Source organism: Propithecus coquereli, unplaced genomic scaffold, assembly GCF_000956105.1.
Source record: "Propithecus coquereli isolate 6110/MARCELLA unplaced genomic scaffold, Pcoq_1.0 Scaffold75, whole genome shotgun sequence".
In the NCBI taxonomy this organism is placed as follows: Eukaryota; Metazoa; Chordata; class Mammalia; order Primates; family Indriidae; genus Propithecus; species Propithecus coquereli.
In genome coordinates, this window is record NW_012153618.1 from 2619533 (window position 1) to 2637028 (window position 17496).

General features: G+C 44.2%; 2 protein-coding genes across 2 annotated transcripts in view; one reads left to right on the forward strand and one right to left on the reverse strand.

Annotated features, from left to right (window-relative positions):
- ZNF398 (zinc finger protein 398) overlaps positions 1–966 on the reverse strand; it is a 42107-nt gene extending 41141 nt beyond the window's left edge. The window contains exon 1 of the mRNA XM_012662084.1: positions 844–966. The gene's annotated coding sequence lies outside the window, so the exon portion shown is untranslated. The remainder of the gene's footprint in view (positions 1–843) is intronic.
- Positions 967–8841: 7875 nt separating this feature from the next.
- Positions 8842–17114, forward strand: ZNF425 (zinc finger protein 425). Its single transcript, XM_012662088.1, has 3 exons — positions 8842–8962; positions 11885–12040; positions 14875–17114. Exons 1-3 carry the CDS (start codon positions 8914–8916, stop codon positions 16827–16829), a joined length of 2160 nt encoding a protein of 719 aa, XP_012517542.1. The 5' UTR covers positions 8842–8913; the 3' UTR covers positions 16830–17114.
- The last annotated feature ends 382 nt before the right edge of the window (positions 17115–17496 follow it).

Consider the following 17496-nt stretch of genomic DNA (forward strand, 5'->3'; position numbering starts at 1 on the left):
CAGGCTAGAGTGCAGTGGTATCATCATAGCTTACTGCCACCTCAAACTCCTAGGTTCAAGACATCCTCCTGCCTCACCCTCCCAAGTAGCTGGGACTGCAGGCATATGCCATCATGCCTGGCTAATTTTTCTGTTTTTGGTAGAGATGTGGTCTCACTATGTTACTCAGGCTAGTCTCAAACCCCTGGCCTCAGGTGATCCTCCCACTGGAGAAAATAAACTTTAAGTTGTACAGAAACATCATTAAAAGTATAATAGAGTCGATGGAGGTGTACATTGGTATAACCTCTTCTGAACCACTTGATAATGTTTCAGTTATAAATATACAGACCTTTTGATTCAGCAATTCCTCTTCTAGGAATATATTCTGTAAATATGTCTGCATATACAAGATTTATTAAGGCAAAATTTATAGTAGAAAAAGACTATAACCCAAATGTCTAGTAAGGGATGAGATGAATAATAAACTATGGTGCATTGGTATGTTGTGCAGCTGCTAAAGAACATGTGAATGAACCATCTTTAAAATGTCTTAAGTGTCAAAAGCAGAGAACTTTCCACTAGGATAGTTGACTGAGCTAAAACAGGAAGCCCTCTCTCCTACTTCAAACTGAATAGCAATCCTATATCAAATATTTTATTCAAAAGTGTTCCCAAGGCCAGGCGCGGTGGCTCACACCTATAATCCTAGCACTCTGGGAGGCCGAGGCAGGAGAATTGCTTGAGCTCAGGAGTTTGAGACCAGCCTGAGCAAGAGTGAGACCCTGTCTCTACTATAAATAGAAAGAAATTAACCAAAACAACTAAAAATAGAAAAAATTAGCCGGACATGGTGGCACATGCCTGTAGTCTCAGCTACTCGGGAGGCTGAGGCAGGAGGATCGCTTGAGCCCAGGAGTTTGAGGTTGCTGTGAGCTAGGCTGACGCCACTGCACTCTATCCCGGGCAACAGAGTGAGACTCTGTCTCAAAAAAACAAACAAACAAAACCACTTTGCCAAGGGATGGCAGTTTAGCACATAAAAAGATTTTCAATATCATTAGAAATTAGGAAAATGCAAATGAAAACTACATTGAAATAAGTCCACGGAAAAGAAGCCAAACTCTGTAAATTACTTTAAAGAGGTTTATTCTGAGTCAAATTTGAGGACCATGGCCTGGAGCCATGCCCAAGAAGCCTCGAGCAAGTGGACTCGCAGTGGTTGGGTTACAATTTGGTTTTATACATTTCGGGAGGATGGGTTACAGGTGAAGTCATAAATCAATACATAGAAGGCATACATTGGTTTGGCCCAAAAAGGTGGGCCAGCTTGAAGTGGGGGGGAGAGGGGCTTACAGGTTATAGGTGGGTTTAAAGATTCTTTGGCTTGTAATTAGTTAAAGACATGAAGCTTTGTCTAAAGGCTTGGAATGTTTCAACATAAGGAGCTGTTTATCAGAGATAAGCCACAGGACATAGATTTGTTCTGGAAATCAAGGACCTGCAGGTTTGTCTTCCATACCCTTAGGCCTGTTATAAAGGATGTCCCCAAGAAGGGAGCGGAGCATGATAAGGCATGTCTGACCTCCTTCCTCCTGGCAGGCAATTTAGTTTTAGGATATTCCTTTTGGCTGCGAGGGGGTCCATTTAATCAGCCGGTGGGGGGTGAGCCTTAAAATTTTATTTTAGTTCAGAAGCTCATAGACACAACTACACCATTGATTAAAATGTCTGAAATTAAAAAAAAAAAAAAGCCTGAAAATAGAGAGTGCTACAAGGATGCGGAGCAACTAGAACTCTTACACATTCATAAGGGGAACGCGTAATGGTACAGTCATTCTTAAAAATAGTTTGGCCATTCCTTGTAAAATTAAATATACATTCACAATATGACTCAGCAGTCCCACTCCTGGGTATCTACCCTAAAGAAATAAAAATTTATGTTCACACAAAAACCTTTATACAAATGTTTATAGCAGCTCTATTAAGAATTGCCAAAACTTGGAAAAAATACAAATACCCTTTAATGGGTAAATACATTTCAGTACATCCATAATGTGGAATACTATTCAGCAATTAAAATAAATAAAATACTGTCACACACAACAGTGTGGATGAATCAAAAAAGCATTATACTTTTGAGAAGCCAGTCACTAAAGGTTACATATTGCATGATTCCACTTACATGCCATTCTAGAAAGGAACTAGGAACAGCCAGGCGTGGTGGTGCACTCCTATAGTCCCAGCTACTCAGTAGGCTGAGGCAGGGGGGTCACGTGAGCCCAGGAGTTTGAAGTTGCTGTGAGCTATAATGACTTCACTGCACTCCAGCGTGGGCAACAGAGCATGACCCTGTCTCTAAAAAATAAACATAACAATTAAAAAAAGAAAACTAGGGAGGAAGAGCAGATCAGTTCTTGTGAGGGGTACACATGGGGTACAGGCCTGGGAAGGGGAGAGCACAGGGAATTTCTGGAGTGTTAGAACTCTTTTGTATCCTGATTATGCTGGTTATTACACATATCCATAGTACGTGTGTGAAAATTCATAGAACTTTACACCAAAGGAAGAAAGTTAATGTTACTGTATGGTATTTTAAAAATGAAAAATTTTGAACAGTAAGGTACACATACATTTTGTAACTGAGTCCAAGCTTGTACCACGAGCCACACATAAATAATTCCAGAGACAAGGTGTTGGGTCAAGGAAAGTAACTTTTATCTGGAGAGCCAGCAGACCGAGAAGATGGCAGACTAGTGTCCTAAGAACCATCTTAGGTTACTATGACGTTTAGGCTCTTTTTTATGTTAAGGGAAGGGGAAAGAGAAAGGGCATTACCAGAGGTGACTGAGGCTGGCAGACATCTGGATGTCAGTGAAGGTCAGAGGAGGTGTGAAACTTCTTTGTTCTTAGTTAACTTTGGATGACTTAAGTCAGGTCAAGATGTTCCTGTAATCTTTAACATAGCATTGTCACTTGTGTGCATACTTTCCTTGTCTCCCCAGAAGTTAGTTTTGGGAAAGGGACAGTTATCCTCTTTTTTCTAGAGTTAAACTATAATACAAACGAAATTTTCCCTAAAATTAGCTGGCCTGTGTGTAGAACTAAACAGAAGCTTTCAATCTAAAGGATATTACTGCAGGGGGTCAGAAGCAAAATGCAGTTAGTCATGCTAAGCCTCCCTTCCACTGTTACAAGTTCACTATTGCATAGGAAACACATGGGCACACACTCATCCTAGCTACGCAGGGGCTGTTTTCTTTCTCTTGGCGCCTCCTCTCCCTCGAGGCTGCACATTTTTCCTTTCTGTTACTTTAGCCTGACTCCTAAACTATGATTAGGATAGACTCTGAGGTTGATTTTCTTAGGGACAAAGTCACCTCTCTGCCTCTCTCTCCTTTTTCTGTCTCTCCCTGTGTCACCCCTTCCTGTGTCTTCCCATCTCTTTCCCTATTCCGGTCTCTTTCGGACCTTCTCCATCTGGGTTTCATTCCCTGCGTCCATCTTTTCCTCCACCTCTGTCTCTCCGCCTCCCGGTAGAGGCCCTGGACACCGGCCCCCTTCCCTTTGGCCAATCTCCGTCCCTGCAGGCGGCTCCCGGAGGCCCCGTCTCTCTGCCCGAAGCTGCTCTCTGGCCCAGGAGGCGGCGGGGCCTGGGGCCGCGTGAATCGACCCACGAGGGACAGGACGTGGTGGCCAGAGCCCGCCTGCCTGCCCGGGGAACTGGCCGCTGCTCCCACACGCTCGCGGCCGGGCGGGGTGGACCCCAGGCGCACGACAGACGGCGCGCTCCACGGTGATCCCTCCGGGATCGTCCCACCGCCCTCGCGCAATTCCTGGGCCTCCCTCACAGATGACTCAGGGTCGGCTTTGCGGGACCAACGCAGACCACTCCTTCCCTCGCCAGCCCCTGCACTCAGTCTCGGCTTCTGGGGGGAATGTGTCTCCCGGTCCCTGACTCTTCTCTCTCCACTTCCAGCTGCCACACCGTTTCCCCCTCTCTCCTGCGTTCCTCCAGCTCCTCTCCAACTGTTCCCTTCCCTTGGAGATCCCAACACAGTCCGAGGATCCATCACACATGGCGGGCTGTGGCCTTTGCGGCCTGGGCCAGGGGCTCTCCTAGGAGGGCTGTCCCCGAGCGGCGCCTGCTCCTCCCGGCCGCAGGGGGCGCCGTCGGGCTGGGTGTCCTGGGCCCCAGATCCCGCCCCTGAGGGTCGTCCCCGGAACTGTACCGGCTCCTCCCGCCCGACGGGGGCGCTGTCGGGAGCTCCTGCTCCTCCCGGGCGCCGAGGGCGCTATGGGGGCGGGGCGCCCTGGGTCCCGGGTCGCAGAGTCCCAGTATGCACCGCGCCCTGGCCAGCGCTGCGTTTTGGCAGCGGGGGTTGGGGGCGATACCCGGGCACTGCTGGGGTTCGGGGCGGTGCCGGGGGCCGTGCGCTGCGGGGCCGGTTCCCGCGGAGCCGCCATGGCCCAGCCGGCTTCGGTAAGAGGGGCCGGTCGAGGCTGCAGGCTCTGCCGAAACTACAGTCCTGTCACGGCCGGAGTTGGGTCCCGGTCTAGGGAGTGAGGCGGAGGAAACCCGGGCCTGGGGGGATTGTCTTTCGCCCCGGGACTGAGCTCCGAGCCTGGGCTGGAGAAGGCGCCGTCTTGGTGCGCAGTGTTGTGGAATTGATCTGGGAATAAGTCGGTTTGGGCGAAGTGGGGTGGGGCGCGGTGGCGTTCGCCGGTGGTCCCAGCTGCTCCGTCGCTTGAGCCCAGGAGCTGTGCCCATGGCGTGTCGACACCAAGTTGGGCATCTATGTTGGGTGACTTTTCGGGAGCGGGGAACCACCGCGATGCCTAAGAAGGGGTGAACTGGCCCAGGTCGGAAACGAAGCAGGCAAAACTCCCGTGCAGATCCGTAGTGGGATTGCGCCGGTGAATAGCCCCTGCATTCGGCCTGGGTAACACAGGGAGATCCTGTCTCTTTGGGCAAAAAAAAAAAAAGATTAGTTTGGAAATAAGAGGCCTGGTGAGGTCTGGTGTCTGGGCCTATTGTCTACTCTGGTCAACCACTGTCCCCACCCTCAGGGCTGTGACGTTCTGGGTCTTTCTTGGGGTCACATGTAAGGGAAGTGGCTGTTCCATGGTCTGCTGCTCAGAGAAGCACATCTGCTGAAGCAGATGAGAAAAAGAGGGGAAGGAAAACGAACTGAGAAATTGGAGACTGCTCCCTTTAGGAAAGGGCAGAAAACTTGAAACCAGTTTAGGTAGTTATATCAAATTTACCGCCAGTGCTGTAGTATGGTAGTGGAACATTTGAACACTGGTTTTAGAGTTTGAAAGGCGTATCCTGAGGCTTAATCCAAGAAACCCCATTACTTTCAGTTAAGTACAACCTGCTTACATATGCAAATTGTCCTTGTACCCCCACTGAAATTTAAAAATTTAATATTACTAATGTAACGCTCCCTGTTTGCATTTTATTCTTCTCTTCTGCCTCCCATTCCCTTTCCTCAGCCTTCCTTGGCAAGTACACATTCTTTCCCGAATTCTTCAAGCTGTGTCCCTTCAGCCAGGCTTGCCTTTGTTTTTCTTTCTCCTTCTCTAGGCAGTTGGGAACCTCCTGGAATATTCCTCTCTGTTCTGTGAAAGTGTGTGGTATGTTGCTCCTTTGGCTATAAATTTGAGTCCATAGAACATGTAATGATAGCTTCTTGGCTATTGTATTATTTGGGATAGGCAAGGAGAAATCATTTTTTTAAATTTTCCTTTACACTGGGGAGCCTCAGTGCTAATTTTAAATATGGTCACAAATGCGTCTTTTGTAGATGGAAAACGTGGGTGAGGTACAAGGAAACTGTAGAGGAATTTTGTTGAAATCTCATTATAAAAACACCAATCAGTTTCAACTTGATTGTTATAATACCTGGTACGTAAGTTTTCAGAGCGTGTGATACTTTTGATGATAGAATTTTATCTCTACAACTTTTCTCCTCAAAATCTTGACTGTCAAAGGGCCTTGGTTATAAGGTCTCCTAGATTCCCTTATTGGGAGAATTTACTTTGTAGTACTTGTGACCACCATTTTTTATATACTTGGGAAGAGCCCTAGCTATCTTTCTAGATGACCAGCTTCTTAGGGAAGGCTCTCAACTATGCTTGTAGCACAGGATCTGAAAGGAGTGAGAATGGAATTTTTAATTTATATATGTTCTACAGCTTCCCTATTGCCATAGTGTATCTGTCCTCCACACCCCTAGGAGAAACAGCCCTGGTTAGTCAGTCCACACCAGAGATTGTAGATTAATGGTCCATGAGCCAATCATGGCTTGCAGACATTTTGTTTGGAACACTCTTTGTTGTTAAAATAGTGAATTTTAATTGCCAAGATGAGGGTTCACATAATATGATGTACATTTCCTGTTTTTCTTTAAAAACTGACACACTCCAATATAAAATATAAAACTGTAAAACCTATAGAAGATGATATTGGAGAAAATCTTTGGGACCTAGGACATGGTGAAAGTTCTTAGATGTAACACCAAAAAAAGCACAATCTATAAAGAGAAATGCTAAGTTGTACATAATCAAAATTAACTATTGTGAAAGATATAAAAAAGATAAGATACAGACTGGGGGAACATATTTGCAAACTGCATATCTGACAAAGGACTTATATTTAGAATATATAAAGAACTCTCACAGAATAGTAACAAAAAATTCCAGTTAGAAATTAGGAAAATTATAAAGAGACCTTTTGCCTAAGAGAATGTATGCATGGGAAATAAACACACGAGAAGATGTTCGGTAACTCATTAGGAAAATTTAAAACCACAGTAAGATATCACTATGTACCTATTAGAACAGTTAAAATGTTTAAAAAGTGTCATTACCAAATACTGGTGAGGGTGCTGAGAAGTTATCTCTTATACATTGCTGGTAGGAATGCAAAATGGTTTGGCCACTCTGGAAAATAGTTTGGCAGTTGCTTTAAAAACTAAACATATACTTTCCATACAGCGTAGTAGCTGTAGTCCTGGGTGTTTATCCCAGAAAAATGAAAACATGTCCATTCCAAATATCCCTCAATAGTTGAATGGCTTGCAGACATTTCGTTTGGAACACTCTGTTGTTAAAATAGTGAATCAAATTGTACATCCATACCATGGACTACTACTCAGCAATAAAAATGAAATGACGTCATATATCACTTAATGACAGGGATACATTCTGAGAAATTCATTATTTGGTGATTTTGTTATTGTGCAAACATCAGAGAGTGCTTACACAAACCTAGATGGTACAGCCTACTACCACCTAGGCTATATAGTATAGCCTCCTGCTCCTAGGCACAGACTTGTATAACATGTTACTGTACTGAATACTATAGGCAGTTGTAACAGTGATAAGCATTTGTGTATCTAAACTGAAAAGGTACAGTAAAAATACAGTCTTATAATCTTATGGGATCACTGTGGTATATGTGTTGCATACTTGACCAAAGCATTGTTATGTGGCACATGACTGTATTGCTAAACATGACAACGTGGATGGATCTCAAGGACGTCCTGAGTGAAAAAAATCAATCTCAAAAGGTTGCATATTATAAGATTCCATATGTAACATTCTTGAAATGACAAAATTGTGATGGATGATAGATTAGTGAGTGTGATTATAAAGGGTTGGAACATCCTCTTTGTGATGAAGGATGTGATAGTCATTTGTGATAGTCATTCCTCAGTATCTGAGAGGGATTGGTTCCAGGATGCCCCTCAGATACCAAAATCCATGGATGCTCAAGTCCTTTATGTAAAATGGCATAGTATTTGCATATAACTTACATGCATCCTTTCATATACTTTAAATCATCCCTGGATTACTTATAATACCTAATACAATGGAAATGCTGTGTAAATAGTTTTTATGCTAGATTATTTGTATTTTTATAGTTTTTAATTGCTTTTTAAAATTTTTTCGATCTGAGGTTGGCTGCATCCATGGATGCAGAACTCAGGAATATGGAGGGCTGACTGTTCTTTTGTTTCTTCATTGCAGTGTGGTTACATGAGTCAGCACATGAGATGAAATCACATAGAATTATACACATAAATTATACCAACGTCAATTTTCTATTTTTGATATTGTACTATAATAATGTATAATATGACCTTTGAAGTAAACTAGGTGAAGGGTGCTTGGAGCTTTTCTGCAGTTATCTTTGTAACTCCCTGTGAAACTATAATTATTTCAAAATAATTTCTTTTTTTTTTTTTTTTTGAGACAGAGTCTCTCTCTCTCTCGCCTGGGCTAGAGTGCCGTGGCGTCAGCCTATCTCACAGCAACCTCAAACTCCTGGGCTCAAGTGATCCCCCTGCCTCAGCCTCCCAAGTAGCTGGGACTACAGGCACACACCACCATACCTGGCTAATTTTTTCTATATATATTTTTAGTTGTCTAGCTAATTTCTTTCTATTTTTAGTAGAGACGGGGTCTCACTCTTGCTCAGGCTGGTCTCGAACTCCTGAGCTCAAACGATCCATCCGCCTCGGCCTCCCAGAGTGCTAGGATTACAGGCTTGAGCCACCGCATCCAGCCATAAATTTTTTTTTTAAATTGACACATCCAGCTACGCTGGGCCCGGTCTTGCAGAGCAATAGTTGGTTGCTGCTAAGTAAAGGCTCCTCTTTAGATGGTGCGTGTGCTCAAAGGACTGCTCTTCTTTCATTCACTCTACTTGGCTCCCCTTTATCATGTTCATTGTATTATATGGCACCATCCAGAGATAACTATTCTTTCTCTTAATGAAGTCGTGGACATTGAAAAACAAAGTAGCCTTGAAGTGAAAATGTATGTATATACCGTTTGTGGCTCCAGGTAACCGTGACATTTGATGATGTGGCCTTATATTTTTCGGAGCAAGAGTGGGAGATCCTGGAGAAATGGCAGAAGGAAATGTATAAGCAAGAGATGAAGACCAATTATGAGACCCTTGATTCCCTGGGTAAGATGGGATTCTAAGGAATCACTCTTGGGAACCAACCTAATAGTAAGAGGCTTCCTTCCCTGTGTCAGCTATGAGCTGGGTGAATATGATGCTGTGCCCAGTTTACGTTCATAATATCTCTTTCCCTTCCTGTAATGGCGTGGGAATATTTAACTTGTCCCTTTTTATCCAGTGGTATCTGTGCCTTCAGTATTATTAATAAAGGGTGTTCTCTTATTTCTTTAACGAATACTTTAGTGCCTGCTTATGTTGCCTGAGTAAGATGAATTTTCCGTCTTCTCATAAGAACTATGGCTTTCATGAAGGGAGCATAGTTACTAAGTTAGAGTAAGCTGGGACACAACACAGTATACAGTGTAGATAACAACAGGCAAGAAGGGGTGCCTGGGTAAAGGAAGAGAGAAGAGGGCAGTGGGTGGGACACTTATGTAACTCCAGGGAAATGCTCAAGGAGTACATTAAAAAGAAATTTCGGGAAATTATACCTTGCTGCTTATCTGAGTCACTCTGACTCATTCTCATGTCATTAAAACCTTTCTAATAGTGAGACCCCATCTCTACAAAAGAAGAAAATTTTAGTTAGCTGAGCATGGTGGCAGGTGCCCGCAGTCCTAGCTAAGTGGGAGGCTAAGGCTGGAGGACCATTTGAGCACAGGAGTTGGAGGATGCAGTGAGCTGTGATTGCACTACTACACTCCCGCCTGGGTGACAGAGTGAAACCCTATCTCTTAAAAAAAATTTAAAAACCCATTTCTACTGGTATCAATGTAATAAATAATCTCAGTCTAGCCTGAAGGAGTCATTCTCTGTTCAAGGGGGTTATAACTTAGTCTACGTGAAGTATGAATGACAAGAAGGAGTCAACCGTGTGAATTGGGGAAGAGAATTCTAGACAGAGGGAAAAGCTAGTGCAAAGGCCCAGAAGTCAGAAAGAATGAGTTCTAAGTATTGGGAACCACACTGAGTCTATTGTAGCACATACAGAGAGGACTAGTGGGAAATGATGCCAAGGTAAGGAGTTGGATTTTGTTCTACATACGAGGGGGAATTGTTTCTTGGCCTTTTGGCTAAGATCAAGTGTACATACAAGGGGAAGATGATGGGGGGATTTAAACGAAGCCGAGTAATACACTTTATTTATTTTTTTGAGACGAGTCTCGCTCTGTTGCCCTAGAGAGAGTGCAGTGGTGTCATTGTAGCTCTGCAATCTCACAGTCCTGGGCTCAAGTGATCCTCCTTCCTCAACCTCCTGAGTAGCTGGGACTACAGGCCCATGCCACGATGCCCAACTAATTTTTCTATTTTTAGTAGAGACAAGGTCTTGCTATTGCTCAGGCTGGTCTTTAACTTCTGAGCTCAAGCGATCCTCCCACCTTGGCCTCCCAGAATGCTAGGGCAAGTAATATACTTTTTAAATGATTGCTTGGGTTGCTGTGTGGAGGTCATGGTGGATAGCAATGAAAAGAGAGAGACCAGCCACAAACACTGGCGGTGCTGGTGAGATTTACTAGGTAGGTAGTAATTAAGACAGAGAAGTAGGTGGTCTCCAGGTATGTTTTGGAGGTAGAATCCCAGATTTTGCTGACGGATAGGGTGTGGACTGAAAAGGTGAAAGAAGAATCAAGTCCTCAATTTTCAGTTTGAGTATCTTGATGACGAGTGGCTTTATTCACTGACAGGAGGAAGGGTTGGGCAGGCAGCAGGTTTGGGCCACTTGAGTGTGAGATGCTCATAGACATTTGTATGAAAATATAAAGTGATGACTGGCTATGGGAAACTTGAATTCCAAGGGAAGATCAGGACTGGATTTGCAGATTTGGGAGACATTACATGGATGGTGTTTTAAACCATGAGGCTAGTTGGGATCATCTAGAGAGAATATGTGGAAGGGACACAGATAGCTCTGGGACACTCCAGCATTTAGAGGTTAAGGGGAGGAGACTGAGGCCCAGTAGCCAGCAGGGTAGGGGAAACCAGAGCCATGTGCTGATCCAGGATTACATTTTGAGCTGTCACGGTTAGCATCTTTGAGCTTGGAAAATTCAGTTTGATTTTAGTTCCTAAAAACTAAATGGTATAATTTGCCAACAATTTCTTTACAGAATATCCAAATCCTAGCCTCAGAGATTAAGGTTTAGCAGGCCCGGGATCAGACCCAGGGACCTACATTTTTCACAAATACTTGAGGCGCTGCTAGGCTGGTGATACACAGTTCCCTTTGAGAAGCATTGATTTGAAAGCTGAGCCTTAGGTAATACCAGCAAAGGCTAAAGGAGGAGGAAGCTTCTGCTGCAGCATCTGTAGTCACTCTACTGGTTTATGAAAACCCTTCTTCCCTCTAGGCTTATGCTGTTAGGCTACATTACTCTCTACCTCTTTTTTTTTTTTTTGGTTAATTTTTTAATTGCTATACGATGTTTGTACTTACTTACTGTCTACCTCTTAATCACTGTCATTTAATAGCCTCCTGTTTCTTTCACTTCATTGACCAAGCATCTTGGTACCTCAATAGTTAGTTTCCTTGGATGTGAGGCCTCTATTTAGAAAGGTGGGCCTTGTGATCAAGGCTTCCTCACTAACTCCCTCTGGATGTCCCTTTTGTTCTGCTCCAGTTGTTCTTATGATGTCTTATAATAATCACTGTTGGATACTTTCTGCCTGGATGTCAGCTGTTTTAAAATCCTCATCATCCTTACTTCTCTGCATCCTTTAATTTTTTTAAACTATTGCAGTCAGTATTTAAGCTAAACAGTCTTTTCCTTGGGCTGTATTCCGTTATCATTCACGTAATTTCAAGGATTTCCATTTTTTTGACCGAATGTTTGTCTCATGTCTGCAGGAATCAAGTCAACTGTGAAAATAATTTTTAGTTAAGTACTCAGTAAACCCAGACTGAGTCTGTGTGGATTCTGTTTGCAGGCTGTGCTTTTTCCAAGCCAGATTTGATCACATGGATGGAACAAGGGAGAATGCTATTAATCGGAGATCAGGAATGCTTAGACGGAAGAAGAATGACAATTAGCCCTTCTGATGAGCAGCTGCGCTTGAAGAACACTGGAAAGTCACCATGTTTTGGTGAGTAAGGTGGTTCTGAGGATATGAATCGTTAATTTGCCTAGCCTCTTTTCCCGAATCTTTCTTTTTGGCTAGTTGGCTAGACCTAGTCAATGAGAAACATTGTTTTTTGTTTTTTGTTTTTTTTGAGACAGAGTCTCACTGTGTTGCCCGGGCTAGAGTGCCGTGGCGTCAGCCTAGCTCACAGCAACCTCAAACTCCTGGGCTCAAGCAATCCTCCTGCCTCAGCCTCCAGAGTAGCTGGGACTACAGGCATGCGCCACCATGCCCAGCTAATTTTTTCTATATATTTTTAGTTGTCCAATTAATTTCTTTCTAATTTTAGTAGAGACGGGGTCTTGCTCTTGCTCAGGCTGGTTTCAAACTCCTGAGCTCAAACAATCCGCCTGCCTCGGCCTCCCAGAGAGCTAGGATTACAGGCGTGAGCCACCGCCCCCGGCCGAGAAACATTGTTTTGATGGAGAATGTTGGTTTTCTTTACTCAAGTGGGTAGCAAATGTGAGAATGCATTACTTTTATAGAAAGAAGTTATATATACATTATTAAAAAAAAAAAAACCTGGAAAGACAGTGAGAATTCCTTGTAAAAGAGCAAGGGATCCATTTGTCAAAGCCCTGAGGAAAAACCATGTCCCAGTCACACCATGGTGTCCATTTGAATATAGAAATATTAAAAACCTTGTGATTGAATCATAATGGAAACCATAGAAATACCTTAATGCTTCTAATATTTAAGGGACTATTTCACCTTTATAGTATGTGGATGCTTTACTAAATCCCTGGGAGTCAAGGAACTCCTCTGAAGAAGAAGAGAATTTGAGCCCAGGGAATGGGTCCAAGCTCCATCAAGAAGATGAAAGAATTCCCAAGGGTTTCATTGCATTGCCGCTGTCTATGTATTTATTAATTTAACCAATACTGAGTACCTTCCAGACTCACAGGACTATATTAGTATTATATTACTTAGGATACAGCAAACAACTTTATAGAGTGTGTATAAATAAATAAAACAACCCTTACACTCTAGATGTTGATTGTCTTAGTGTCATGGCAATTAAGTCAGTCAACTATAAAATAAGACTGCTTATAAGTTAAAATACTAAGTCGCATTGGTAGAAAGTGCTATAGGGATTTAGAAGAGAAAGAATGGAGGAGAGACAGCAGTATTCCCAGGGGACTCTGAAAGGAATTAGGAGGTATGTAAATAGCTAAACCCTGGGCAGATTTGGTTAGGGAAAGAATGATCGGCAGGGGTAATACACGAGCTGAGGCTCAAAGGTGGGAACAAATTCATTATATTTCAGAAAACAGGGAAGACACCAACCTGCCTGAAACTGACTGTTCATCTTGAGTCATAATAGGCGATAGGAGGGGAAACATAAGTTGGTGTCAGATTATCTGAGGCCAGGAATGCCAAGGTGAAAAGTTTGACTTCATCCTATAGAAAAGGAGGAGCCTGGAAAGTTTTTTGAGTACCAAAGAATTAACAGCTAGGGTGGCTATCCCTAAAAATCAGTGTTATTCCCTTGGTACAAGGTGGTACTCAACCAATAAGTACAACTGCTCCTCTGCCGGGGTTAAATAGTAAAAGTATGTTTATAGGAAGATTAAACTTCCAGTGATGAGAAATAGGATTCCAGGAGACGGGTAAGTGTGCTCTTGTCATGATCTAGGCAAAAGCCGTTGAGTGCTGACTTCCTAAATAGCATGATCCAGTTGGAAATATTACTTATCTTGTCCTTTTTTTTTTGGAGACAGAGTCTCACTCTGTTGCCCTGAGTCGAGTGCTGTAGTGTCAGCCTAGCTCACGGCAACCTCAAACTCTTGGGCTGAAGCGATCCTCCTGCCTCAGTATCCTGAGTAGCTGGGACTACAGGCGCCACCATGCCTGGCTAATTTTTCTATTTTTTGTAGAGATGGGGTCTCACTCTTGTTGAGGCTGGTCTCAAACTCCTGAGCTGAAGCGATCCTCCTGCCTTGGCCTCCCCGAGTGCTAGGATTACAGGTGTGAGCCACCGCGCTGGCCTATGTTTTCCTTAAGATGAACACCAAGCATAATGAGAGTCCTCCGGGGGCAGTGCCACTCAGATTTCCTCCCAGGTTAAGAGATAAAAAGAGAGAGAGCTCCATTATCTCATTCAACAGGACATTGGAAGAAAAGCAGTTCCGAAATACAATGGCTGAGGTGAATGAAATTATCCTCTCCAGATCTAGTGGGTGATCATCTGATAACGCAGGCCCCTCTATATCCTGTCATCATGGCTGTTACACTGGGAACAGTAGTGAGTGTGCTTACATACATATATCTTTCTTATAATGCAGAGTTCTCTGGAAAAGGAAATAATTTCTACAGTGTTTGTGAATTCAGCAAATTGCCATTTGGACATTCCTGAGAAAGATACTTTCTATTAGCATTTCTTCCAGAAATTTTTTCTTGAAATCTATGGTAGAAGGGGGACAAGAATATGACCTAAGCCTTCCTACTTAAATATTGTGCTGTTTATTTCACAGATCTAAGGAAATATTATAACAGTACAATCAGATTCCCAGAGTAACTCATTTTAATTATCTGCAACTTCTGCTTAACCCTCTGAGGGTCATTTATAGTTCACAAGATATATCTGCTTTCAATTTTTTTATGCTAAGCTATTTCTTAACACATGGAGAAAGGAATATAAAAGCTAAATATAATTTATCTGTGGGGGGTAGCTTCACAAAGTCATTGAGATTAATGGGATTCCCTTTCCCTCTTTGTTAATGACATGAAGGCAATCCTTGAATCCCACTGTAGATTAGACATACCACTGATGAGAGTGGTATTTTTTTGTTCTCCAGGTGACCAAGGAACTCTCGGGACAAAACAAGAGGAATCCCATTTAAATGGTCTTCAGAAGCATGACTCGTGTACTACCTTATCAGGGAAGGGGAGAAAGACTCTATCGGACCAAAGAACCACCTTCCAATCTCCAAGTCTCCAAGAAACAGAGACTCTACATAAAAAACTCAGTGTCACAGCATCTAATCAGGACAAGAAAGATCCATCGCATAAGTCTCCGGATACCCCAGGTCACTTGGAAATTCCAGCAGGGCTGAGATTTTATCCGTGCCGTGTATGTGGGAAAGTCTTCCAGGTAAAGAGTGACTTGGCAAACCACAAAAAGAGCCACTCCGAGAACCAGCCCTATAAATATCCGAAGTACAAAAGCAAATCCAGAGGGAGATCTGAACTTAGGTGGAGCCAGAGATTCCCGTGTAAGAAGAAACGGTTCCAGTGCGATGAGTGTGAGAAGAGCTACTATCTGAAGGGCAGCCTAGTCACTCACCAGGTTGTGCACACAGGACAGCGGCCCTACCCGTGCCCTGAATGTGACAAGACCTTCCGGTATAGAGCCAACTTGAAGAAGCACCTGTGTTTGCACAAAGGGGAGAGGCCGTTTTGCTGCAAGGAATGCGGCAAGGGTTTCGTCGAGCAGTGTGAGCTCACCGAGCACCTCCGGCTGCACAGTGGGGAGAAGCCTTTCCGGTGTCCAGTGTGTGACAGGAGCTTCCGCCTGAAGAGAGGGATGAAGGTCCATCTTTCCCAGCACAGCGGGAGGAAGCCCTTCCACTGTCCAGAGTGTGGTAGAAGCTTTTCTCGGGAGGCTACCTTGAAGACACACCAGAGGACACATAGTGAAGAGAAGCCATTTTCTTGTGATGAATGTGGGAGGAAATTCATCTACAAGATTAAACTCGATGAGCATGTCAGAGTGCACACAGGGGAAAAGCCCTTTTCTTGTCCCGAGTGTAATAAAAGTTTCCGCCTAAAGAGAAGCCTGAAAGCCCATCGATTGCAGCACAGTGGGAAGAAGCCCTTCCAATGTCCAGAGTGTAGTAAGAGCTTCTTCTGGAGGAACGCCATGAAGGCCCACCAGCGTCTGCATAGTGAGGAGAAGCCGTTCTCCTGCGGGGAGTGTGGCAAGAGGTTTACCCGGCCCTCCAAGCTCGCCTGCCATAGCAGAGTCCACAGCAGGCAAAAGGAGTTCCCCTGTGGGGCGTGCAAAAAGACCTTTTCCCACCAGTCAGGGCTCACCCAGCACCTCAAGGTCCACACCACAGAAAAGCCGTTCTCCTGTGCCGAGTGCAGCCGGAGTTTCCGCCGGCGCGCGCACCTCACCGAGCACATGCGGCTTCACAGCGGGGAGGAGCCTTTCCAGTGTCCTGAGTGTGACAAGAGCTTCTCCTGGAAGGCCTCCATGCGGTTCCACCAGCGGACACACAGGGACGAGAAGCCTTTCAGGTGTAGCGAGTGTGGCAGGACGTACACTCATCAGTCTCAGCTCACTGAACATCTGAGAGTCCACAGTGGAGAGAAGCCCTACCAGTGTCCTGAATGCGATAAAAGTTTCCGTCTCAAAGGGAATTTGAAAAGCCACCTGCTGCAGCACAGTGGCAAAAAGCCATTCTCTTGTGTTAAGTGTGGCAAAAGTTTCACGCAGCAGTACAGGCTCACAGAACACATGCGAGTCCACAGTGGTGAGAAGCCCTTCCAGTGTCCAGAGTGTGACAAGAGCTACTGCATAAGGGGCAGTTTGAAGGTCCATTTGTACACGCACAGTGGAGAGAGGCCCTTCCGGTGCACGGAGTGCGGCAAGGGCTTCCTGCAGAAGAGAAGTTTGAAGGCGCATCTGTACCACCACAGTGGGGAGAGGCCTTTTTCTTGTGATGAGTGTGGAAGGAGCTTCACGTACGTGGGGGCACTCAAGACCCACGCTGCACTGCATGCCAAGGAAAAGCCCTCCAGTCTCTAGGTCAAACCACACGGCAGTCACGCAGTGACATCTTTTAGGTGGAGCCAGCAGCTCTGTTAGCTCGAGGAAGGGTAAAGAATTCTCAGAATGCTGGCTACAGATGCACTGGCCAGATGCATAGTCAGAGGGACCTGACGGCTCCTTGACAAAAGTTCCACATGATCCAGGCAAAGAGTCGAAGAGGAATTTTCCTTTGATAAGCTTCACAGACAAGGCCTGCCAGGCATGGAAGAAACATTGTATGCTGATCTGCTAGTCCAACAGATTTTTCCAGTGCCATCCAAGAGCATAATAATCCCTTCATTAAATTCAGAAGCCACAGCCTCGGTGAACAAATGTTAGAGACAGGAATGTTTACTCCATATACCTCAGTCAGCTTTTCTTTACCAGGCCTCCTTATTTAAATTTCTGTTGACACCTTGAGTTTTCTCTCATAGTGAATTTTCATTTTTTCTCAAATGGTGAGAGCGCATCTGTTTCTTGGCAGAATTTCTGTGTATTGTTAAAAATAAATGTTGTCTTCTACCACCTCACTTGTTAAAATGATTACCCACATAAATGTTATTTCCTTCTGGATTAATTTAGAAATTCACCATTGTGAATAACAAACAATGTTATTTATCTAACGTTTCTGCATTTTCAACAGCGATGTGTCAATTCTCAAAGA